This window comes from Eptesicus fuscus, chromosome 7 (assembly GCF_027574615.1).
Source record: "Eptesicus fuscus isolate TK198812 chromosome 7, DD_ASM_mEF_20220401, whole genome shotgun sequence".
In the NCBI taxonomy this organism is placed as follows: domain Eukaryota; kingdom Metazoa; phylum Chordata; class Mammalia; order Chiroptera; family Vespertilionidae; genus Eptesicus; species Eptesicus fuscus.
Genome location: NC_072479.1, coordinates 6241248 through 6266695, shown reverse-complemented (window position 1 = coordinate 6266695; position 25448 = coordinate 6241248). Strand labels below are relative to the sequence as shown.

Genomic DNA, 25448 nt, shown 5'->3' with positions numbered 1-25448 from the left:
CATGCAACTTTGGGATACCACAACAATGCTCTAACCAACTGAGCTACCCAGCCAGGGCCAAATACTATTGTTTAAAATAACCATTCAAATGGTCCAGACTTTATTTTTCCACCCTTTTTATACTTTACTAGAGGCCCAGTGCACGAAATTTGTGCATGGGGGGGGGGGGGGTCCCGCTCAGCCCAGCCTGCACCCTCTCCAATCTGTGATCCCTCCCACAATCCAGTCCGACTGCTGGCTCCCAACCGCTCGCCTATCTGCCTGATTGCCCCTAACCGCTTCTGCCTGCCAGCCAGATTGCCCCTAACTGTCCTCCCCTGCCGGCCTGATTGCCACTAACGGTCCTCCCCTGCAGGCCTGGTCATCCCCAACTGCCCTCCCCTGCAGGCCTGGTCTCCCCGCAACTGCCATGCCATGCAGGCCTGGTCGCCCCCAACTGCCCTCCCCTGTAGGCCTGATCGCCCCAACTTCCCTCTCTTTCAGGCCTAGTCCCTCATAACTGCCTTCCCCTGCTAGCCTGAATGCCCACAACTGCCTTCCTCTGCCAACAATCTTGTGGTGGCCATCTTTGACCACAAGGGGGCAGCCATCTTGTGTGTTGGAGTGATGGTCAATTTGCATATTACTTCTTTATTATATAGGATTATTATATAGGATAATCTTCAAAGAAAGATGAAGGAATTGAAAGCTTAACATTCTATTCATTGAGTCTAAACAGTGCAAGATGACAAAAGTGAAGTTGTAGCAAGCTATCTCAGTCATTGAGTACCTGAAACATAAAAGCTCATCATCATACCTAATAATAGACAAACATGTAAATTGACCAGGCCTCCACCACGCCCACAGCCAATCAGAATGAGTATGCAAATTAACACAACAAAGATGGCAGTTAATTTGCATACATAGGCACCCAGCAGCCTGGGTACTGGGAACTTTCTCGGCACCCAGGTCACTCCGAGGTAGGCCCCGCGTGGGTCCTGAGCAACCTGGGAAGGGCCTGAGCCAGGGGGCTCCTGGGCAGGGGCGGAGCCAGGAATCAAAGGCAATCAGCGATCGGTGTGAACTACAGAGGAAACACCTTTTCTGACCGCTCATTGGCTAAGCTACCTGTATGGCACTGGTAATATTCATAGTAACTTGGGTATAAGAATCCAAAAATGTGATTTAGGGTTTTTCCACCACAGTCCTGAAAAAAAAAAAAAAAAAAAAAACGAAGGTCCACTGCTGGAGAGCTAAGAAATGTCATATCCTGCCCTAGCTGGTTTGGGTCAGTGGATAATGCCTAGGCCTGCCGACCGCAGGGTCCAGGTTCGATTCTGATCAAGGGAATGTACCTAGGTTGCAGGCTCCTCCCTGGCTGGGGCCCAGGTCAGGGCTCATGCAGGAGGCAACCAATCAAATTGTTCCTCTCACTTTGATGTTTCTCTCTGTCTTTTCCTTTCTCTTCCACATTCTCTAAAAATCAATGGAAACATATCCTCAGGTGAGGATAAAAAAAAAAAGAAAGAAAAAAATGTCATATCCTATGAAAGACACATTTTGAAAATGCCTAAAGAAAGTAGTCATTTTTTCATGGTGAAGGGACTGGAGTCCGTGTTGATGAAAACACCTTGGTGGCTGCGGTGACTGGCAGTGGCTGCAGCAGTGGGGTGATGGGGCTGGTGCCTTCCACTGATCAGCCCAGTTGCCTCCCACAAAGGGAGGCCAGACTGCAGCTTAGGACATTCCCTGAGGGCTCCCAGTATGTGAGAGGGGGCAGGCTGGGCTGAGGGACCGCCCCCCCCCCCGCAGTGCACAAATTTCATGCACCAGGCCCCTAGTGTTATATACTCTCTATAATCCTTACTACAGTCCTGGAAACTAAGGTCTAAGTAGAAGAATTAACTTGCGTAAGGAAAATATTAAAAATGTAGATACCGGATTCAAAACAGACTATCCATCAAGTTATAAAGACAATGGAACCCAAGTCAGTTTGGCTCAGTGGATGTAGCATCACCCTGTGGACCGAAGGGTCCTGGGTTCAATTCCAGTCAAGGGAATGTACCTTGGTTACAGGCTCGATCCCCAGCCTTGAGCATGCAAGAGGCTACCGATCGATGTAAGATAGATCAATGTAAGATACATCGATGTTTCTCTTTTTCATTCACCCTCTCTTCCACTATCTCTTTAAAAAAAAAACACACACAATGGGAAAATATCCGCAGGTGAGCATATTTCACAGATCTAGAACAAACTCTCCAAAAATTCATATGAAATTTTAAAAGACTACAAATAGTTGTAACAATCCTGAGAAAGAAGAACAAAGTATGAGGGGTCACAAGACCAGATATCAAGCTATATTACAAAGCCACTGTTCTCAAAACTGCCTTGTACTGGCATAAGAACAGACATATAGACCAATGGAACTGAACAGAGAACCCAGAAATCAACCCAAGCCAATATGCTCAGTTAATATTTGACAAAAGAGGCAAGAGCATACAATGGAGTCAAAACAGTCTAAATGGTGTTTGGAAAATTGTTCAGATACATGCAAAAAAATGAAACTAGACCACCAACTTACACCATACACAAAAATAAACTCAAAATGGATAAAGGACTTAGACATAAGACAGGAAACCATAAAAATACTAGAAGAATCCACAGGCAGCAAAATCTCAGACATATGCCAAAGCAATTTCTTCACCTATAGCGCTCCTAGGACAATGGAAACTAAGAAGAAAATAAACAAATGAAACTACATCAAAATAAAAAGCTTCTGCATAGCAAAAGAAACCATCAACAAAACAATAAGAAAGCCCACTGCATGGGAGAATGTATTTGCCCATGTTATCTCTGATAAGGGTTTAATCTCCAACATTTACAGGGAACTCATACAACTGAACAAAAGGAAGATAAACAATCCAATAAAAAAAATGGGCAAAGGACCTAAATAGACACTTTTCAAAAGAGGACATTCAGAAGGCCAATAGACACATGAAAACATGCTCAAAATCACTAATCATCCAGAGATGCAAATCAAAACAACAATGAGGTATCATTTCACACCTGTCAGAATGGCTATCATCAACAAATCAACAAACAACAAGTGCTGGTGAGGATGTGAAGAAAAAGGAACCCTCGTGCACTGCTGATGGGAATGCAGATTGGTGCAGCCACTGTGGAAAACTTAATGGCATTTCCTCAAAAAATTAAAAGTGGGTCTCCCATTTGACCTTGCGATCCCACTTCTAGGAATATATCCCACGAAATCAGAAACACCCATCAGAAAGGACTTATGCACCCCTATGTTCATAGCAGCACAATTTACAATAGCTAAGATTTGGAAACAGCCTAAGTGCCCATCAGCAGATGAGTAGATTAAAAAGCAGTGATACATCTATACAATGGAATACTACGCTGCTGTAATAAAGAAGGAACTTTTACCATTTGCAACAGCATGGATGGACCTGGAGAGCATTATGATAAGTGAAATAAGCCCGTGTAGAAAGAGAAATATCACATGAGTATGAAATATCATACGAGTATATGTGGAATATGAGAACAATATAGGCTGATGAACAAAAATGGATCCAAAAACAGAGAAGCACCAAACGTACTATCAAGCCTCAGAGGGAAGGCAAGGGAGGCAGGGGGGGATGTAAAAGATCAACCAAAGGACTTCTATGCATGCATATTAGCATAACCAATGGACATAGACACTTGGGTGGTGGAGGCTTGTGCTGGAGAGTGGGAGGGGGGAGTGGCCAGGGAGGGGTCAATGGGGGAAAAGGAGACATATAATACTTTAAACAATAAAAAAAAAATTAATAACAATAAATAAATATAGATAAGTATTTTTTACACTTCAAAAAAAGCAATGGAAAAATATCCTCAGGTGAGGATTAAAAATAAATTAATTTAATTTAAAAAATAATTTTTTAAAATATAAAGACAATGGAAAGACAAAATGAGTTAATGTGAATAACCAGAGAAACAAAATCCTAATGTAAAATGCTGGATGAAGGTTCTCAATTTAACATCTTAAAGCCAAATCCATTTGTATAAAATACTCCAAGTATTTCATTGACTCTTAGTGATTTCCTTCACACATTTCTCCTTTTTAAGATTACAAAAGGTTTCATTTTTTTCAGGAGATAATTGATACTGCTAATAACCTGGTTATTATTAATAGGAAAGGAGTAAAGGAGAGACTAGATAATAAGTTCATGCCCTTTATATAGCTTTGCCAAGAAACTGGAGTTAACACTCTCCAGGTGTTAACTGGGGAAGGGACTGGACAATAGCCACATGCCCAGTAAGGTCTGGGTGATGTGGCAGGATGCTTATCTGTCAGTCACACATGGGATGAAGTCTGTGCCCAGAATAGGTGTAGCCACTGCAAGGATGAGAAAATTTGTTATTTAAACTCCTAAACAAAGAGAGTTCACTCTCTTGCCCTCTTAAAGTTCTTGGCTCCCTTGCTGCTCAAGCCTGACTCCTGCTTTGTGGGGCTCAAACTCACCTACGTGGCTCATGACAATGTGGGACCCACACAATGGACTGATGGGACTTAATCTAGCCTGATGCTCTGCGGGACTCAACTTCACAATGGAATGGAAACTCTGGACACTGGCTTTGCTTCTAGCTCTACTAAAGCCCCAGGTGCAGCTTTTTCAGGACTGGGTTAAGGGACATGGGACTTTACAATCCAAGGAATGTAACTCCATGAAAATAAAGCCTTTACCCATCCTATCCTCCCATGGGAGCCTCCAGAAGTGCTCATTCCAGAAGCACCCCAAGAACACTACTCCTACTAGTGATGGAGAAATCAGGTTCTCTGGCAACGTAAGTATATGGGAATATTGCCATTTACACAATAATTTAGAAGATCAGAGGCCCAAGAACATTCCACCCAAACAATCTCAACAATTAAATCACTTCATTCTTTTGTTCATTATAGACAGTTGGATTTTATAATGGCAACACTTGAAGTCCCTTTCTGCCAGAAGGTTCAAAACAAATTTAGGTGATTCTATCCAAAGAAAATGAAAGGAACAAGATTAATGACAATTTGCAATGGGAAACAAAATTGGTATACACTGAGTGGCCAGATTATTATGATCTCTGAATGCATAATAATCTGGCCACTCAGTGTATATCCTATATAATAAAAGGCTAATATGCAAATTGTCCCCTTGACCAGGAGTTCTACCAGTAGGCAGGCAGGCAGGCTAAGTGCCCATGTCCCCTCCCCCTGGCCAGGCTGGCCGGACTCCACCCATGCACAAATTCATGCACTGGGCCTCTAACATACACATACACACACACACACACACACACACACACACACACACACACACATTGTGTGGCCAGATTATTATGCATCCAGAGATTATAATAATCTGGCCACTCAGTGTTTATTTTCTCAGGGTAAAAGAATAACAGAACTCAATACTAATTCCAAGTTTAATGCCATAATAAAAAATTCAACGGTGGTGAACCTCTTTTTGTTGTTGTTTTGTTCTTTTACATTCATTCATGCACACTAGAGGTATTGTGTTTGGAACTGAACTAAAAATAGGATGGCTAATTTGAAAACATCATTAATGATCATTCCTTACCAACACAAACACCACTACCTCCCCATCACAAAAGAAATCTTAGGAAAGCTTAACATTTCTATAGCACAAAAACTAAAGTATGACTTAGCTTTCTTGTTTAAAAAATACTTTTTAGCCCTAGCCGGTTTGGCTCCGTGTATAGAGGGTCAGCCTGAGGACTCAAGGGTCCTGGGTTCGATTCCGGTCAAGGGCACATGCCCGGGTTGTGGGCTTGGTCCCCAGTAGGGGGTGTGCAGGGGGCAGCCAATCAATGATTCCCTCTCATCATTGATGTTTCTATCTCTCTCTTCTGCTCCCTTCCTCTCTGAAATCAATAAAAAAAATATTTTTTAAAATACTTTTTACAATTATTTTCTTTAGTTAGTGGTTTTCCTGTCACCGTGAAAAATCAGGGACTATATGATATTTGGGGGGGTAAGGGGATGGACAGTCACAGATTCAAACAATCTAAATAATAGGCAGATACTAACTAAACTCTTAATTACAAAACCTCTCAGCTACTACAGGAATCTCTTCTTCAATAACTAACAAAAGGTCATTCAACCTATATTATACTGATGTCGTATTTTACATTTATTGGACAGTTTCAACTGCTCGGTTTTTGGTTGATATATATACATCCACTGTTCCCCATCATAAAAATCAAACCGAGTTTTGCAGGGGGCAGGGGAAGTAAACCATGAACATAAATGAAATAGAGAATTTTATAGTCATTTTAAAAAGAAATTCTTTGACTCCCCAATATATCTTTCTGAATACAATAGAGTGATTCATTTTTTAAAATGAAGTGATAAAAGAGTAGGTGACTGGTTAATGCAAAGCATTAATAGGAATTATTCAGTTACTCAAAAAGCACAATATTAAAGCAAGAATATTAGTCCCTTTCTAAAAGTTACTTCAAAAACAAAGAATAATTGTACTGTGGGGGTGATCAATATTTTTAGCAGTTCAGACGAAAAAGAAAAAAAACTTTAAAGTCCAATAATATTTTCATTCAGTTAACATTGTGATTTACTACAATGTTAGTTATTCATTTGATTAAAGCCCATAACTTGCACTGGTAAAACATTACAGGACCTACAAATGGAAGAATTTAGTATTGCCACCACTTACTACTAGTTTGTGAAACAAAGCAAAATATGGGTAAAAAAAAAAAACAACTTTAATTTGAAGTAAAAGTTTAAGAAAAGCTTATTATTCTCTTAGAAATACTGTGCAGTATTCTTGGAAACAGTTACTTGAGGAAAAGTAAAATCTACGTCCTTCTAAAAAATAAACACAGTTTTATTTATTTTGATATATCTTCAGTACATATCAACCACCTAGCTATTATTTAGTTACAATACTAAATCCTTTTTCTCCAAAAGTTTTAAACTTAAGAGAACAAAAGAACTATGCTCCCACCTGGTTTCATAATAAGCCTGGAAACAGTTACTTTGAGGAAAAGTAAAATCTACTTCTTTCTAAAGAATAATCTGGGAGAAGACACAATTTTATTCTCAGCATTTTTTGGTTACATGATTTCAATAGATTTTCTATTCCAATCTAGAAGAGACAGTATACAATGAACCACTATTTTAACCCAAAATCAAACCATTATATAGACCAGATCATTCAAAATGTCTTGTTTGGGGGAGAGGGGACAAAGAAAGAAATGTAATAGAAATTTTAAAAGTATATTAAATATTTAAATTAAAACAAATAAAAAATGTAGAGTTATCTATATTCTAGATAGCTCTCAAATTCAAGCACAAAGATAACAGAAAGTGAAAACTCAATGTGTGTTCCTCTATATAGGCAACAAATGCTCGTGGCTAAAGGTGAGTTGACAACTTGATTGGTTAGTTACAGTTTTCAAAGATTCCTTGATGAGGCACCATTTGGGTGGAGGGAATCATTTTTCTAATAAAAGCTGGATTGACTAACAAGGGTCACACTAGTAAATAAACTAAAAATCTAAATTTTTGAGTTCTTATATTAAAAAGGTGGAAGAAGAAAGGTCAAAAAACCGTAATTTGGTTGGGACTCAACCACATTTTCAAGATGACAGAGAGTAGAAGGGAGCAGTAAATAGAAGGGACTCAGGACAGGTGAAGGAAAACAGTCTGATTCAAATAGAAAGCACTAAGGAGAAAGTTATTCTTTGATTATCCTACTGGCTGCCTCTGGAGAGGCCAATGATGAAGCAGGAGGGGCAACTCCATTTTCATTTCTAAGGTTGTATTCCTATTGATATTATAGAAAAATCATCATTGTTACTTGCTTTACAAATTGCTGCCATATGACAAAACACTCAATTTAGTACAATATGTAATAATGTGCATATTACCCAAAAATGTTTTGTATTTATCAGGAACATCAATAAAAACGTATTTAATGTATAGAATACTGACATTAAACATAAACAGATAGCCCATCTGGTGTGGCTCAGTGGTTGAGTGTCCACCTAAGAACCAGGAGATCACGGTTTGATTCCTGATCCAGGGACATGCCCAGGTTTCAGGCTTGATCCCCCGTAGGGGACATGCAGAAGGCAGCCAATCAGTGATTCTCATCATTAATGTTTCTATCTCTCTCTCCCTCTTCTTTCCTCTCTAAAATCAATAAAAATACACTTTTTTAAAAAAGATAATTATCCGTGGTTATTTCAGTAACATATTCTTATGTATTCTGAAATGTACCACCTCACTGAAATTTAATCATTAAACACTGCATAAAATAAAAATATTAGATACAATTATCCTTTAAAATAAATAGCAAAATGTAACAAATGGCAACATCTATAACAGTGTGGTCTTTTGCCAAACTTTTTTTGCTTCCCAAAAAAGAAAAGAAACCAATAGATTTCTCTGTTTTAATTATAGGCAGTCCCCGGGTTACGTCGGACTCGATGTATGTCTTTTCGTGGTCGCCATCTCCCATTTATTTATTAAAAAAAAAAAAAAACAGTTCCGTCATTTCGACGTATGTACATATGTGCTCCATGTTTTATATCATTTATTTACCACAAGTAAAGGTCAGGAATTATTTTTCTTTTAAATTGTTTTTTTACTATTTCACTTCATATTACTGCTGTGTATGTGCTCCACATGAGTGATATAGGTGCTTATGTACGTGGGTTCCGACTTACGGCAAAATTGCATTACAAGGCGCCGTAGGAACTGATCTGCGACGTAACCCGAGGACCTACTGTATAATGCAAAAGAAAACAGGAAGAATTCATCGTATCCTTTCAATGTGAAATTCTCCAAAGACCCACAATTAAAAAGGCAAAAGAGAACAAACTGTTGTAAAACACACTGTAAGTATCTAAAACAATTACCTGCTAATGTTCAACACTGATTATTAAGTAGTCACTGAAAATATTTCTATTTAGTAAAATAAAGACAACAAATGTTAGAGAAATCCATTTTGTTAAGCTACTCTACTGAAAATACAGGTATACCCTAGTTTTAGGTAATGCCAAAGTTATAAAACAAGTAAAAATGCTACTTTGGTATAAAGAACAAACTACAATGACAAAATTTTTAATGTATTGTATAATCTGGGCTAAGCTAAATATGTGTACATTTTTTAAAAATAAGTAAGTTACCATATTTATCATGGTAATAATTACAATGTTTTCTTAAAGAATGGTTGAAGTCATGATTGTCATAAAAATTTTGAATTACTTGCCTTGTAGTACCAATCCTGAAATTTTTTACAGCAGTCCTCACTACAAAAATCTCTTATGACACCATCCAATTCTTTAGTTGCTCCCTTCTTACACAGTTGAGAGCAATAGTTGCAAGTAACACATCTCAATCCTAAACGTCTTGCAAAATCCTGTTTGTACAAAAGTTTGCAGCCTGAAAAATAAAAGTTTTAATATTAAAAAAAACCTACTACTTTTGAAAGTGAGAACGAGCTTATGGCAAATAGATAATTAGCTTTAAAATTTTTCTATAAATTCGCATATAAACTCCTTTTTCTCTCCTGATAAAAATTATGAACTCTCCTGTGATCAACACCAACCTGTAAAAATTCGAACAAGACATGGAATATTATGTTGGATACCATGTGGGTTCAAATTATTAATGTTCTAAGACATTCAAATCTAGAAATGTCTCAGAAGTGATTTATAGGCTTTATTTAAATATAACCTTAAGTATCATAAACTCCCCACAAATTGGCATTTTAGTAAATGAAATAGTGTAGACTATTGAGAGTAAAAGATGACTAACATTTTCACTCAAAAGCAAACTTAAGGATATAATTCAGGTAAGTGGGCATTTTAGTGGAATTTTCTAGGCTATTTGTCTGCCACCCTACAAAGACCTTCAGAGATGTAAAACTGGGTTTATTGACTTGTAAAGAGAAAACATTTTTTTATTCCATTCCTTCAGTAAAATATTTATTTTACCTACTATGTAAATGCATTATTTTATTTTTTTACATATCAATCTTATTTATATCTCTCTGAGGATTAAATAATCTTCTGTATTTGACTTATGCTGTGCCACATAAGAATGACCTTCCACTCCTTATCTGAAATCCTCCACAAACTCTGTCATCATCAACCTAGCTTTAAATGATCTTTCCAAACTGTGAAGTTGAATTACAAATATTTTATATATAATATTTTTGGAAATTAATTATTCTTATATAATTTATTTAGCAATTCATCTATAATTTCTGTTACTTTCAACTATATTTACAAATATTTTTAATATTTCACCTTTATTTGCTTCATTTTTCTAACAAGATTTTGATAGTAATACCAGATGGTATGTTTCATTATTTCTGACAGGTTCCAATAGAAAATTAGATGCAGTTAAAAGCAAAAAAATATATATATATTAAACAGGAAAAAGACACAAATCCTTTTTTTAAGCTTTTATTGCCCATCTACAGTGATTAAGTCCCTCTGATTATATCCCTCTGATTGAAACTTATGTTCTTAAACACCAATTATCTACTTGCTGCTACTTATCTGTTCATTTTAGTAAAATCCACATAATCCCAAGGGCACAAGATCACCGGTATGTATGTTAGCCATTAATACCAATACATTCAGATTTAGGAATCACTAAGAATGTCACTACACAAAAATTCAGGTGTAAAAAGAGTTCTATTAATTCCAAATTAATCTTTTCAATTTTTAATCATAGCTGTAATCTTAACAATAAACATAGTACCCTTTCATTCCAGATGAACTGTGCCAAATAAACCTATAAAACTGGGATACTTTCTTTTATAAGCAGTCCTTTCTTACATATACAAACTTCTATGTAAAATGTATAATACGGAAAAGAACTGGCAATCTTTTGGTACTGCTGTCATCCCTACTGCTGGAATTTAGGATTTTCCAACTGTGTGTGTTTTTTTAAACAATACAGAGGTCTTTTATGTTTTTACACCTATCATGCCATAGCTTCATAGGAAGTGGGTTTCAGCAGCTCAGGCTTCTTTCCATTGGTTCTCACAAAATGTGCTTCTCTGGGTGAAGCAGGGTGACGCTTCTGTTGAACCTTTCTCTTTGGTTTCCTTCTTTTTCTGATCATTTCCCTTCACACATTTCAGAAAGCTATCTCAGCTCCTAAGAGTGCTTAATATACTCAATACATACATTAATTCTCCTGGCAAGAATCTTACAACAATGCCCATCATATGCTGGGTGACGTAGACTCTTGTAGTTTTGCCATGGTAACATATGTAGGGCATTCCTTTTTGAACAATGACCACTCCCTTGATGTCTACAATATCACCTTTCTTATAGATCTGTATTTATGTGAACAAAGGAGTAACTCCATGTTTTCTAAAAGGCCTAGAGAACATATAGCAGGTGCTTCTCCACTTTCCCTTTGTGTTAATCATTTTTGCGAATTACAGGGAGATGGTGGTTCTGGACAAAAAGAAGCTCCAATCTTTTCCTTGGCCCTAACTAGAAATAGATATCCTTAGAAAAAGTGGATCCAGGAAAAGAAAAAAAATAACTAACTAGAAAATAATAGATGAGGATAGCAGATAGGAAAGATGGGAGTTCAGTGTTTGGGACCATAGAAAGTGAAAGCCAACTTCAAGCAAGAATGTGACATTTGGGGAAAAGGAATAAGCACAGGGTGAGAGGAAAGAGAATTTCAAAATGCATTATTAACAAAAGTCAGTGAGTGTTTCTCTGGCATCCCAAATTGAAAACCTGACTATTTCCCCATTATAGGAATGCCACAGGTAGTTTTCTTTCCGGAATATTGAAAACCTCTATAGGCTAAGCAGTATGCTGGACAGAAAAATGGATCCAATAAAAAAGAATTCTTGTCCACTTGGAAAGTCATTTTTCAGGTCACAATTCACATGTTTAAAAATGACATGGTATAATAATGATTTGATTTTATTATAGAAACTTCCCAGAAATGGTAAACAGGTTACCAAATTTTTTACAAACCAAGTCAATAGAAAAGCAAACTCAATTTTTTATGTTCAGCTGCACTAAAATTGTACAGCTCTTCTGGACATGTACACTTAATAGTTTGAAAATATTTGGGCAAAAGAATTAATATTAAATATTAATACGTTATGAACAACACTGTATATACACTTGCCTTCACTACAGAAGGGTCTCTTAACGCCAGAGAAATTTACTGTTTCATGAAGAGTCTTCTCCTCTTGACAGTACTCGCAATATGTAACTATGCAATGCAGCTTCTTATAGTCGTCTGAGCAGGTTCTGCTGCAGAATTGATGTACTTTATTCTAAATGCACAATGGGAACCTTGTAAGCAGAGGACAACCATCTCGAGAACAAGTTTAAGAAATAAACAAGCCATGTTTACAGAAACTAAGTTATATCATTTACCTACGTAATGTTAACTTCCTTGGGGATACATTTCTAATAGACCACAGACACCTAGTTTAACTAATTCACTGCTATATTTAGACAAAACTCCACAAAATTCAATACCATTAACTAACCAAAAATTATAGTGAAATAGTACAAGCATCACCAAAGCAATACAGCAATCTGATGTTGCTAACAGAACTGGAGATATGGGAAGAAAACAATGGAAGATATAACAAAAAGATGAAAATTATGACATTTTTCACTCAAAAATAATTTTGTTAAGTATAGTCAAGTAGCCTCAATCCCATTCTTATCACAGCTTAACAGTAACAGACCTATTGTGGATAAGATATTCAATTTGGAGCCATCACCCATTGTGCTGCTAAGCTCAAGGCTGAGTCAGTGGGCTCCCTTGAATAGAGCAAGGTCAGTAATTATTTAGTTACTTCTCCTGGCCTCAAACCCATAAGAGCCAGTGATTTTTCAAGTATGCAGTCAAGTCAGGAACAAGTTAAAACCTCCAGGGCAGCAGTGTTTCCCAGGATGTAGACAGACTAGGCCTAAATTATCTCACACTAGCAAAGATACCTGAAGACCCAGATAAGGAAAGTGAAAGAACCTAGGAAGTAACTAAAGTGGTAAGGCGATCATCAGTGGAAAGGTACCCCATCATGGACATGTAACTATAAAGAAAAAGCAACAAAGAAACTGCAACTGCAAGAAGCAAGAGGCCCTCGGAGTTCTCAATCACCTGAGAGTCAGGTGCAGTTCCCATTCAATTTGATGGTGTTTTCTAATTCCTTCCAATACTTGCCCGCCAAATAAATAAAAGCAACACAGCACAAGACTGCCAAGGCAGGGTGGTGCTCACATGGAGAGGGTAAAAAGAACCTCATTTTCATCTAGTATTATCAGGACAGTTTATGCAGGACTTTCATCTCCTGTATGATACTATTCTTATGTGCTTGCTCATGAGCTCATTTCCTCATTCCCCACCAATCCTTTGTCCTTTCTTATTGGACCTTCAACATTCTTCCTGCTAAGATCTAAAAAGGGTTTTAGTCACTAAAAATCATCACTGAGTGCCATCAACAGTCTCAAAGAATGATTGGTTAAAATGTTCTTAAGATTACACCAATTAAATTAACAAACTAGAAAATTTTCTAGGGATTTAAGTGTTAAAATAATGAAATTTCATATATCCAAAGTACTTTAAAAATTGTGTAGTTTGGTTCTGGGAATCACTTTTCACCTAAGACTTGCCAACAGTCACTAATAAGTCTTGGCTCAGGAGCTATTGTCAGTACTGCACTTTGTATCATTTTATATACTACGTGCTCTCAAAAAAAAGGTGAAAGAAAGAAGGGCCAAAGATAAGCAGTGCTCAAAAAGCAATGTTCAACCAGGGCCACCTTGTCCATCCATCCATCCACTATTACTGCCCCTTAATGAGAGAAAAATTAGTAATCAAAGTTTTTGCTAATGGCAAAAAAGATATGGCAAAGTAAATTAATAAATTGGTGAAGGTAAGAATGATGAAAAGGGAAAATAAATTTATATTAGGAGTCTTTTATTAAAACAAATTGTAAAATGTTAAATGACAACATGGTAAATGATTACCAAATTTTATTTTACAGGTAGCGGGTAATACAAGATATTAGAGTTCACAGAAAATAATTATTAGGATGGATGGGCAGGTAGAGAAGAGATAAGGGAGAGATAGGGAAAATACTGCACAGATATTCCAGGTACATAGCTAAACAAAGTGACACCCTATACACTATTATAAACATAATATATAGTGACTATGACTTCAATAATTTTATGTTTCACATTGAAGAAAAAAAACAAACAGATCCTTTGTTAGTGCCGCTCCCACATAAGTAAATAATTCAAAAACGATGATGCATCATATTTAATGACAGCATCTTTTTTTTCTTAATGGTACACAAAATCTGAAAAATTGATCCTTATCCACTAGGAAACAACTTCTCAGATGGAAATGCCATAATTATTTTACTACATAATATACATAACAAAATATGACTTGCCTCCCATTCCAGGATTTCTGGCTTTGAACAAAAGGAATTTTTGCAATAGTTGCATTTCAACTGAATATCACTCGGAGTTACAAACTGGCCATTTGGAGATGACTGCATACTTAGAGCCTTAAACAAAACAAAGAACAAAATATACTGAGTCTGATATGGATTTTGGAATTTTTATTTATGACAACTGTCAAATATTGACAATGTCCAGAAAACAGTATGTATTTTGCTTAAGTATTTCAATACATAAAATTATATTTCTGAATTTTGTCCTTAAGAAGTATACTACTATATTAAGTATGTCTTATAAAAACTAAAATTCATTTATCACAGGATTACTAATTTTAAAAATACATGAAAAGGGGGGGGGGGGGGGGGAATCACACCAATCCTGACTTTTTTTTCCTCTTTAAGAAAATGTAAAAAAAAAAAAAAGGAAATGTAAGCAGCCCTAGCCAGTTTGGCTCAGTGGACAGAGCGTCAGCCTGCGGACTGAAGGGTCCCAGGTTCGATTCTGGTCAAGGGCATGTACCCCAACAGTCTCTTCTTCTCTCTTCCAATCTCTCTAAAAATCAATGGAAAAATATCCTCGGTTGAGGATTAAATAAAAAAAAAATAAAGTAAAAAAAAAAAACACCAGGAAAAAAAAAAAAAAAACACCAGGAAAATAAAAAAGAAAATGTAAGCAAATAATAGTGAAGTTGTTTAACCAAGTTCTGAATTAGTAAATAAAAATTTAAACCCTAGGCCCTGGCCAGGTAGCTTAGTCGGTTAGAGCATTGTCTGATATGCTAGGGCTGCAGGTTTGATCCCGTCAGGGCATACAGGAATCAACCAATGAATGCATGAATGAGCGGAACAATAAAATCAATGTTTCTCTCTCTCTCTCCCACCCACTTCCTCTCTCTGTCTCTAAAATCAATCAATCAATAAAATTTTTCATTTAAAACCTAGCCCTAACAGGTGACAGAGCTGACCAGTCCCACTTGCACTGCTGCCATCTTGGTCATCCTAAGTCCATCAATGAAAAAATGTCTATGTTACTTTTTTATTATTATTATTGATTTTTAGAGGAAGGGAAAGGGAGGGAAGGAGGGAGAGAGAGATAAGAGAAACATCAATCAGCCGCCTCCAGCATGCCCCCTACCAGGATCAAGCCCAAAACCTAGGTATGTGCCACAACCAGGAATCAAACCAGTGACCTCTAGGTGCAAAGATGACGAGCTCACTAACTGAGCCACACCATTCAGGGCCAGCCTATATTACATTTAAAAGTGCATCATTTCAGCCGAAACCGGTTTGGCTCAGTGGATAGAGTGTCGGTCTGAGGACTGACGGGTCCCAGGTTCAATTCCGGTCAAGGGCATGTACCTTGGTTGCGGGCACATCCCTGGTGGGGGGTGTGCAGGAGGCAGCTGGTCGATGTATCTCTCTCATCGATGTTTCTAGCTCTCTATCCCTCTCCCTTTCTCTCTGTGAAAAATCAATAAAATATATATTTTTTTTAAAAAGTGCATCGTTTCATATACAAAGTTAGAGAAAAAAAGATTTATAGACTGGCACTGATATCAGGAATTTATTTTTATATTTATTTTACAAGTTAAAACCATTTACAGCATAGAATAAGATATAAGGATACATGGGCTTTAAAAGTTTTAATCTAATCTGAGTGAGGGAGTACACTGGTATTTAATTTTCATTCTTTAATACATATTACGTACGTATCTTGTGAATGCAGGAAATAGTTAATACAATTTTTTTCAATGTGGCAGTGGAGAGAAAACCACCTACATCATTTTTATTCTTTTTGTAACCTTTATCATTTTTAAAACTTCTGCGTTGTTCTACACAATTAAAATTTATAAAAATTAAAACATGCAGATTTAAGGCAGTAACTATCAGATGAATAAAATTTTTAAATAAAAACTGCCATTGTCCTTAACTATTTTCAAGAAAATTCAAGTCCATTAAAATTATTTATTCACAACTTTTCTTAAAATATATTTTTCCTCACCCAAGGAAATTTTTTATTGATTTTAGAGAAAAGTGGGAGAAACATCGACCCGTTGCTTCCTGTAGGTATCACAACTGGGATCCAAACAACCTCCTAGATATGTGCCTTGACCGAGAATCGAACCCACAACCTTTTGGAGTACAGGATAAAGCTCAACCAACTGAGCCACTGGTCAGGGCTATTTTTTCAAAATTTAGAATGGAAAACCATCTAATCAAGATATATAGTTCAAAACCTATGATTTGCTTTAAAATAAAAAGAAAGTAAAAAACGCTGCCCTTCTATGTGTCAACCCTAGCACTACTTTTATAGAGTCACAAAGCAATGAGGCTGCCTGCAGGCTTATTTGCATGCATCCCTCAGAAGTCAAAGTCTAAATTCAGTGTTTCTTTAAAATATACAATGTACTATTACATTGGTCTCATCAAATCCTGGGCAATATAAGTTTCCATTAAAAGAAAAAAATAGTTACAACATTTTCCATTAACATTTCAGTTTACCCAACATCAAAAAGGAATAAAGAAAGTTATAACAAGCAGCATGCCAAAGACACTGGCTTTCACTCACCAAATTACTCCTTATTCCTTAACGTCTACTTTATGGACAAGCCAACAAGTCAGAAGCAGTACTTGCCACTCTAAGAGTATCAATGGCTATAATCTCAACTTCCAAAATGAAAGTTTAATTTTGAATATGGTTAATACCTAAGCTCAGATGAGGATATAACTACTAACAAAAATAACTCTCACCCGGCTGAATTCAAAACCACTTCAACTTAAAATGCAATAACTGTTTACTACAACATATATGAGACTGCATTTTCATTTTAAATAAATTAACACAGAGCACAATGCCTGCAACTCAGAACTGTTGATCAAATGAACTCATGATGCACAGCTTTGTGCACTGGTGAGAAATTTTGTGTAATACCCTAAAGTTTTCACAGCAGGTAGTGAACCTATTCCGACCACTTAACTAATGCTAAATCCTCTCTAAACTATCCTTCCTAATCAACAGGCTTAAGTTTGAATACTTCCAGAAATACTATCTTCTGAGACTATCCATATGCCAAAATTTACAATTTTCCAAAATAAAATGACCTTTACATTTAACAAAATGAAAAATGTCTCCCTGAAACTGATCTTGTATTAAAATCCAATCCCCTTTATACCTGCCACATTTTTAATATATGAAGAAAACGTTTATGCTTATTACTTCCAAGCTAAATATACTACCTACGTCCTTCATAAAACAGAATTCCCCAATAAGAATCACATGATGTTATTCAAACCATCTACTAAGAAAATACTACACATCAGACATGGAGCTAAATTTTGGTGTGTTTTTTTCCTACAATGTCTATGTCATAAATACAATTAAAAAGTCAATTAGGCCCTGACCAGTGAGTATAATGGTTAGAGCATCAATCCCAGGCCCTGGTCAGGGCGCCCGAGGCAAATGTAGGAGGCAACCAATCGATGTGTCTCTCACATTGATCTTGATCTTTCTCTCTGCCCCCCACTCCTCCCACCCCTCCGTTCCACTATCTCTTAAAGTCAATGGAAAAAATAGCCTCTGGTGAAGATTAACAAAAAAGTTCTCAGTAGAGAGCTGGGGGCAGCCATGTCTGCTGTGACTCTAGAATCTCAACCTACCAATGTGACCCTCAACAAACTAAAAAGATTGGCCAGCCTTTGTGGCTCAATGGTTGAGCATAAACTTATAAACCAGGAAGTCACGGTTTAATTCCAGGTTTCAGGCTCAACGACCAGTTTGGGGCATGCAGGAGGCAGGCAATCAATGATTCTCTCTCATCATTTATGTTTCTATCTCTCTCTCCTTCTCCCTTCTTCTCTAAAGTAAATAAAAACGTATTTTAAAAAAACTAACTAAAAAATTAGCACATTAAATAAAGACAAAGCATATTACACTGTTTATTTTCTAGGTCTATTTTATTAGGGTAAGGGTTATGCAAAATAAATAACAAACCTGAAATTTAGCCACACAACTGGAATTGCAAAAGTTATACAGTTTTCCATCAGGCATTGTGGCTTGATATTGAGGTAAAGAGTTGCGCTTACAAAAATGGCAAATAATTCCCAAACCTAGGAGAGAAAAGGTACATACATAACTGATTTCTTTAAAAAGTAATAAGTCTTTTTTTAATGTATCTTAATTAGCCTCAGAACAGCTTCTTAATAGAACCTTCTGTAAACTATCCTTTAATTTCCAAAATTATTTATTTATACCTTGAAAAGTACTGTCCTAAAAGAGTCTATTATGTCTCTAAAACACACAATCTCAGTTTTAGATGTTTAGATGGAAAAAGTTTTAGCTAAGAACACAGGCATGGATAGAACTTCATTAACTTAAAAAGTAAAAGAAATATGGAATGATCAAAACATTAATAATTAAAGTTTCCAGTAATATAGTTTAGTGTGATAAAAGTAAAAATTTATGTAATTACCACAAGCACAAGAATCAAGTTAAAGAAAAGTAGTTAGAAAATTAGTCATGTTATTAAAGTTTTTTAACTGCCCAAATCCCTGAAACTTACTTTGTGATTTTGCATATTTTGTCTTGTGACTGTTCATGCAAGCAGTGGAACAGTATGGCTCCATATATCCATTAGGACCTATACACTGAGTCATATCAAAAAACCTGCACTGTGTTCGGCAACCAGTACAAGTGGTCAGTTTTCCATATTTCTAAAATTTGAAACATAAAAAGATAATTAAGAAAACCATAATTTAACTAAAAAAATTACTGTATTTTTTCATTATACCTTTTCTCTCTGCAAAACAATGCTATTAATCTCTAATCGGGGTTAGTGGGTCAGAAATCTTCATCTGGATGCAAGCTGTTAAGTGCAATGCAGCTAAATCAGATTCAAACAAAAGTAATGACCTCAGCTAACTTTCCTTCAAAAATAGTGTTTTCTCTAGTAATTTAACAAAATTCCTACAGAGAGGTAAATAACAATTGAAAAGCAATGGCACAGTGTTTTCTGTTTACAATAAAGACACACTTCTTTGTCCTGTGACAGAAGAAAGTAAATGGACATAAAAATGTAAGCCTTAATAATCAAATGAATACAGTCTTTCAGAGAAAATAATTTGAAGATGTTAAATAGTTATTCTATTGAGCTTCTGAAGTGCAAGCACTTTTGGAATGTCTCTTAAAACTGATTTACCACCTATCTACTACATTTATAACCTTATTCAACCACAATAAAATAAAATTTTTAATTTTTAGATTAAAAAACTTTCAAAATGATTTTTGGCTATTAACTAAAGTTAATAATTAGTTAACAGATAATAATGAAGTCAATCCTTCGGCCAAGGATGAATTATTTGCCAACACTGATATAATTCAGAGAAATGAGATAGAATATATGAAGATAAAGGAGGTACACTTTGAGAACTGCTAGACAAAAGCAATATTGTTGATATATAGTCTTATAAAAATACAGTTTGGATGAACTGGTGTATTTCTATTAAAACATTTACTTGCTAGTCACAATTAGACAACAAAGATGGGGGGAAGCCTTTTAGAGCAACTTTTATCTGATCTCTTCTGAGCAGTTACAGAACTGTCACAATCAGTTAAATCAAATATTATAGATCATGTTGCAAAATTAACTGTATCCACCTTTCCACCTGATGTGGAGATTATCTCACTCATCTGAATACCCAACATAGTCTAGTACAATATGATGATATAAGAAAAAACCAAAATGTTCCACAAATGGTTAAGTAACAGATGTCAGGGCCCTGACAAGGTAGTTCTTGGATGGAGCTTGGACTGTACACCAAAAAGGGTTGCAGGTTTAATTCTCAGACAGGGCATGTATCTAGGTTGCAGATTTCATCCCGTCAGAGCACAGACAGGAGGCAACCAACTGGTGTTTGTCATGTCGATGTTTCTCTCTTTCCTTCCTTCCCTACCCCCTCCCTCCCCTCCCCTCTCTCCTCTCTCTCTCTCTCTCTCTCTCTCTCTCTCTCCTCTCTCTCTCTCTCTCTCTCTTATCTCTCTCTAATAGGAAAAAACATATCCTTGGGTGAGGATTTAAAAAAAAAAAGTAACAAATGTCAGGAAACAGGACAATCAGGCCAAAAATAAAATAAAATGGATAAATTTCACAAGCACAAAAATAGTTTAGACAATAAAGTAATAATTTGGAGGTAAAAACAATAACAAAAACAAGTAAATAACATCAACATCAAAAAAAGAAATAAAAAAAGACTTCCTCAGCATACAATAAATAGAACAGGTATGAGAAAACATAACTCTTGATGTGCCAGGAAGGTATGTTATATTCATTCTGGTACCATCAAATCTAATCCATGCTGCCTATTTCCCATTTACTCAAGTATCTCTTAAAGGAAGCCCTAAGTTTTACTTTTCAAAGTGGAAATCAACTCATTCTTCAATTTCTCATATGCTCCAGAAAGAAATACTTATCAATAACAAAATAATAGTAATAAGATATCAGAAAAGCTGTAAACCTATTAAATCTAATTATTAGCTCTCCCAGTATTTAAAAGGCAACATGTTTTCTTGAGGCCTATATAATAATTTAGATAGTTATACTGGGGGTGGGGGGGATCAAAGAAAACAAATCAAAAATGGAAAATAAAAGAATGTTTAAAATCTGATACCACTTGCCGAAACCGGTTTGGCTCAGTGGATAGAGCGTCGGCCTGCGGACTCAAGGGTCCCAGGTTCGATTCTGGTCAAGGGCATGTACCTTGGTTGCGGGCACATCCCCAGTGGGGAGTGTGCAGGAGGCAGCTGGTCGATGTTTCTCTCTCATCGATGTTTCTAACTCTCTATCCCTCTCCCTCCCTCTGTGTAAGAAATCAATAAAGTATATTTTTTTAAAAAAAACTGATACCACAGTACAAATTACGAATACTAAAAACATCAGGACACCTGTCATTGTATCTCAGGATCACTCCCAGTAGATGTGTGCATAAGACTTCCATGTAACAGCATCTGTGAGCAATTCCTTTACCAATATATTATTCAATAAATGAAGTTCAACTGTCTAATCTAATTTTGGTTTGAATTTTTTTAACTTATTAGAAACATTCTTCAAGTTGACAATGATTTTATTGGCAGAATAGTTGAGTAATTAGTAAGTTTGAAGACGTAATAAAATGAAAGTAGACCAGGTGAAGTGGGTGAAGTAAACAAGGAGCTAATAAGCAAGTGGTCCACACTGACAAAACACTGTTATTCGAAAAGAATGTGAAGTACTATCAGACAGATAGAATCATTAATATTGAAAACATTTCAACAAGGCTACTTTCATAACCACCTCTACTACTTTAAAAACAAAAGGTCCCATTTAATGGAAGAACATCAGCAAAAAAAAGAAATAAAGGTTTATGCCATGTCTCCTCTGCTTCATATATAATAGCCAAAGCCGGCTTAACTCGGTGGATAGAGCCTGTGGACTGAAGGGTCTTGGGTTTGCAAGGGCCTGTCGGTTGCAAGCTCCATCCCTGGCACTGGTCAGGGCCCGGGCGGGAGGCAATCAAATCAATGTGTCTCTCTCTCTGTTTCTCCCCCTTCCTTCTACTCTCTCTAAAATTTGATGGAAAAATATCCTCAGGTGAGGATTAACAAAACAACAAAAAATCATATTTAAATTTCAAGTGTCCTATAAATATGCATTATGTAATTTAAATGAATGAAATTAAATAGAACAAATTCACAAGTAATATATTTAGGCAAAAAAGGGAAATAAACCTACTTAGGGGAAAAGAATGAGGTAGAACTGATTGAAACAAGATATCAGTAAGGTAAATATAATGAGAATTTATAGCAAATTGGCTCACTTTCAGGCTACTGAGAAAAGGTGCCTTACATTTTAATTTTAACCAATTCCACATGAATATCAAAATTAGCAAACATCACAAGATTTTTAAATTTCCCCTAATTTTTCCTTTTACATGTAAGTAATACATTTCATTTAGGACATTTTGACCAAGCAAGTGGGTAACATGGGTAGATGCTCAAGAGATAAAGGTTTCATGTACTTGTTGCTACAAATCTAATCTAGGAAATCGGTACCAAGCTATATCCAGCACAGAACCTACTTCCTAACCACATTCAACTACAACTTAACTTTGCTCCACAGTGTTACATGGAAAAAATGTATTATCTTTACATTCAATAATATCTACTGCAATGTGGCATTCTCCTTCATTTTAATTGGAGGCAACAAACTACAATAGTTTTAACAGAACCTGTAACTTCATCAAAAATAAAAATCCCCAGCTTTTTCCATTATACTGGCAGATAGCTCAATATATTATTACTAGAGACCCAGTGCACAAATACATGCACGGGTGGGGTTCCTAGGCTTGGCCAGTGATCAGGGCCGATTAGAGCCTGCCGGCCAGGGGGAAGGACAGGGGGAGGGACTGTGGGAGGTTGGCTGGCCACAGGGAGGGACCATGGGTGGTTGGCCAGCCAGAGGAGGTTGGCTGTGGGAATGCACTGACCACCAGCGGGCAGCTCCTGCATTGAGCATTTGCCCCCTGGTGGTCAGTGCACATCATAGCAACTGGTCAACCGGTTGTTCTGGTCGTTCCAGTCGTTTGATCTTAACGGTCACTAAGGAATTTATAGATAGATAGATAGATAGATAGATAGATAGATAGATAGACAGACAGACAGATGTTCAATATTACTTCAAAAAACACTGTAGTTATTACCATATCATTTTATTTGTGCATTAATAAAGTATACATCACATTTGAAAATGTTTCAATAACTATTTGGATTAATAAATTCTAGTTGTAATATTCTACTTTATGCATTTAACTGATAAATGGTCTATCCATATTACTAAAGGAGTCAAAAGCACAAAATAGTGAAGAACCCTGATTAGAGCCCTCGCCCGTTTGGCTCAGTGGATAGAGTGTCGGTATGCAGACTAAAGGGTCCCAGGTTCGATTCTGGCCAAGGGCACATGCCCGGGTTGCAGGCTCAATCCTCCCCAGTGGGGGACATGCAGGAAGCAGCCAGTCAATGATTCCCTCTCATCGTTGATGTTTCTATCTCTCTCCCTTCCTCTTTGAAATCAATAAAAATAAATTTTAAAAAAAGAACCCTGATTAGAGTGGTGATAAAACTTCAACATGACATGATACTGCACAAATTTTTACACTAAGTGAAGATTAAAAGATAAATTAAAGTTAAACTTATATGTATTTTAGTCAATAAAATTCTAATATTATCTCTTTATGTTGAAGATGTTCAAACAGAAGAAAAAAGCTTCTAAAAAATTGATAAACTATCATGTTTTACTTTTCTTCATTGTAGTTAGAATTTTTCTATCAAAACTCACATACCCTACTTATAATTTTTAAATTTTTTTCTATTTGACAATGGATGCTAAAAATAGTGGGTGTAATGTCTATTGAGCAACAGAATATTTATAGAATATAATATATACACCAAAAAAAATTAATAAACACAGAGGGAAGAATAGCAATGGTATCCTGGATAAATTCTACCCACATCTCCTTAGCTAAGTGAACCAAGTCAACAGACAGACATCAAGTGCCCCCTGGTGTGATGCACTAAAATGGATGCAATATCACTTATGATGTCCAAAAATGCACGACTTCAATATATTCCTGAGAATATATCAGAAAAGCCCAAATTGAGGAGCACTCTACAAAGCATTGTATAGTATGTAAAAATGTCAAAGTTATGAAAGACTGGAGAACTGTTCCATATTAAAGCATATAGGACTTCCATCCACAGCCATGATGGAGTAACAGAGACTAATGTAACCTCCCACCTTTAACAACTAGGAAACTAGATAGAAGATATGAAACTATGACTTTTTTTAAAAATATATTTTATTGATTTTTTACAGAAAGGAAGGGAGAGGGATAGAGAGCTAGAAACATCAATGAGAGAGAAACATTGAGCAGCTGCCTTCTGCACACCCACCACCAGGGATGTGCCCGCACCCAATGTACATGCCCTTGACCGGAATCGAACCCGGGACCCTTGAGTCCGCAGACCGACGCTCTATCCACTGAGCCAAACCAGTTTCGGCGAAACAATGACTTTTAAAAATTGCACAAAACATAATATGACGTTATACAGAAATTTTTAAAAAATCAAGCTGTAGAAATAGATCTAGAAATGACAAATGCAAATAGTATGCCAAGATATTAAAAGAGCTATTATAAATATGCCAACATAGTTGAGAAATCAGTACAGAAAAACATGAATATAATGAGGCAAGGAATCTACACTAATAAAAGAGAAAGATGCAAATTGACCATACCTTCACGATGCCCACCAGCCAATCAGGAGTATGCAAATTAACCCAACAAAGATGGCATATGCGGGCGCCGAGCGGCCTGGGTGCCGGGAACATCCTCAGGATCCAGGCCACTCTGAGCCTGTAGGGCCACGTGTAGACCCTGAGCGGCCGGGGTCCCAGAACGTCCCCAGCCAAGAGTGGCCTACGGGAGCCAGTGCCAAGCGGTCTGGGTCCTGAGACAAGAGGTTGGGGCGCCAAGCGGGTTGGGTCATGGGACAAGCAACCAGGGGCACTGAGCGCGCTGGGTCCTGGGACAAATGGCCAGGGGACGGGAACTTCCACCCCGTGGCCGCTTGCGCATTCACCTGCACCAAGCGGCCCAGGTCTACGCCCCCAGCCCGGCGGACACAGCAAACACGCAGGCGCCAGACTGGAGGGTGTGCCCCCGGCGGACACAGCGCGCGGCATCCACGGGGTCCACGCCCCCCAGCCTGGTGGACAAAGCGAACGTGGGGCCGCCGGGCTTGGGGGCCGGGGACACGCCCCTAGCCCAGTGGACACAAAGCAGGGGGTCCTCTGCACATGGGCTGCAGAGGAAACACCTTTTTTTTCTTTTCTTTTTTAAATATATTGTATTGATTTTTTTACAGAGAAGAGGGGAGAGGGA

The 25448-nt window shown here is 37.0% G+C and overlaps 1 protein-coding gene across 2 annotated transcripts in view; it reads right to left on the bottom strand.

Annotated features, from left to right (window-relative positions):
- The window catches only part of ZMYM2 (zinc finger MYM-type containing 2), a 195208-nt gene that overhangs the window by 66462 nt on the left and 103298 nt on the right, over positions 1-25448 (bottom strand). For both annotated transcript variants that reach the window (XM_028136284.2, XM_054718723.1), the window contains 5 exons: positions 19040-19190; positions 18472-18587; positions 14472-14588; positions 12182-12332; positions 9276-9448 (listed from right to left, as the gene is read on the bottom strand). In XM_028136284.2, the coding sequence (XP_027992085.2) occupies positions 9276-9448; positions 12182-12332; positions 14472-14588; positions 18472-18587; positions 19040-19190 (708 nt within the window). The remainder of the gene's footprint in view (positions 1-9275; positions 9449-12181; positions 12333-14471; positions 14589-18471; positions 18588-19039; positions 19191-25448) is intronic.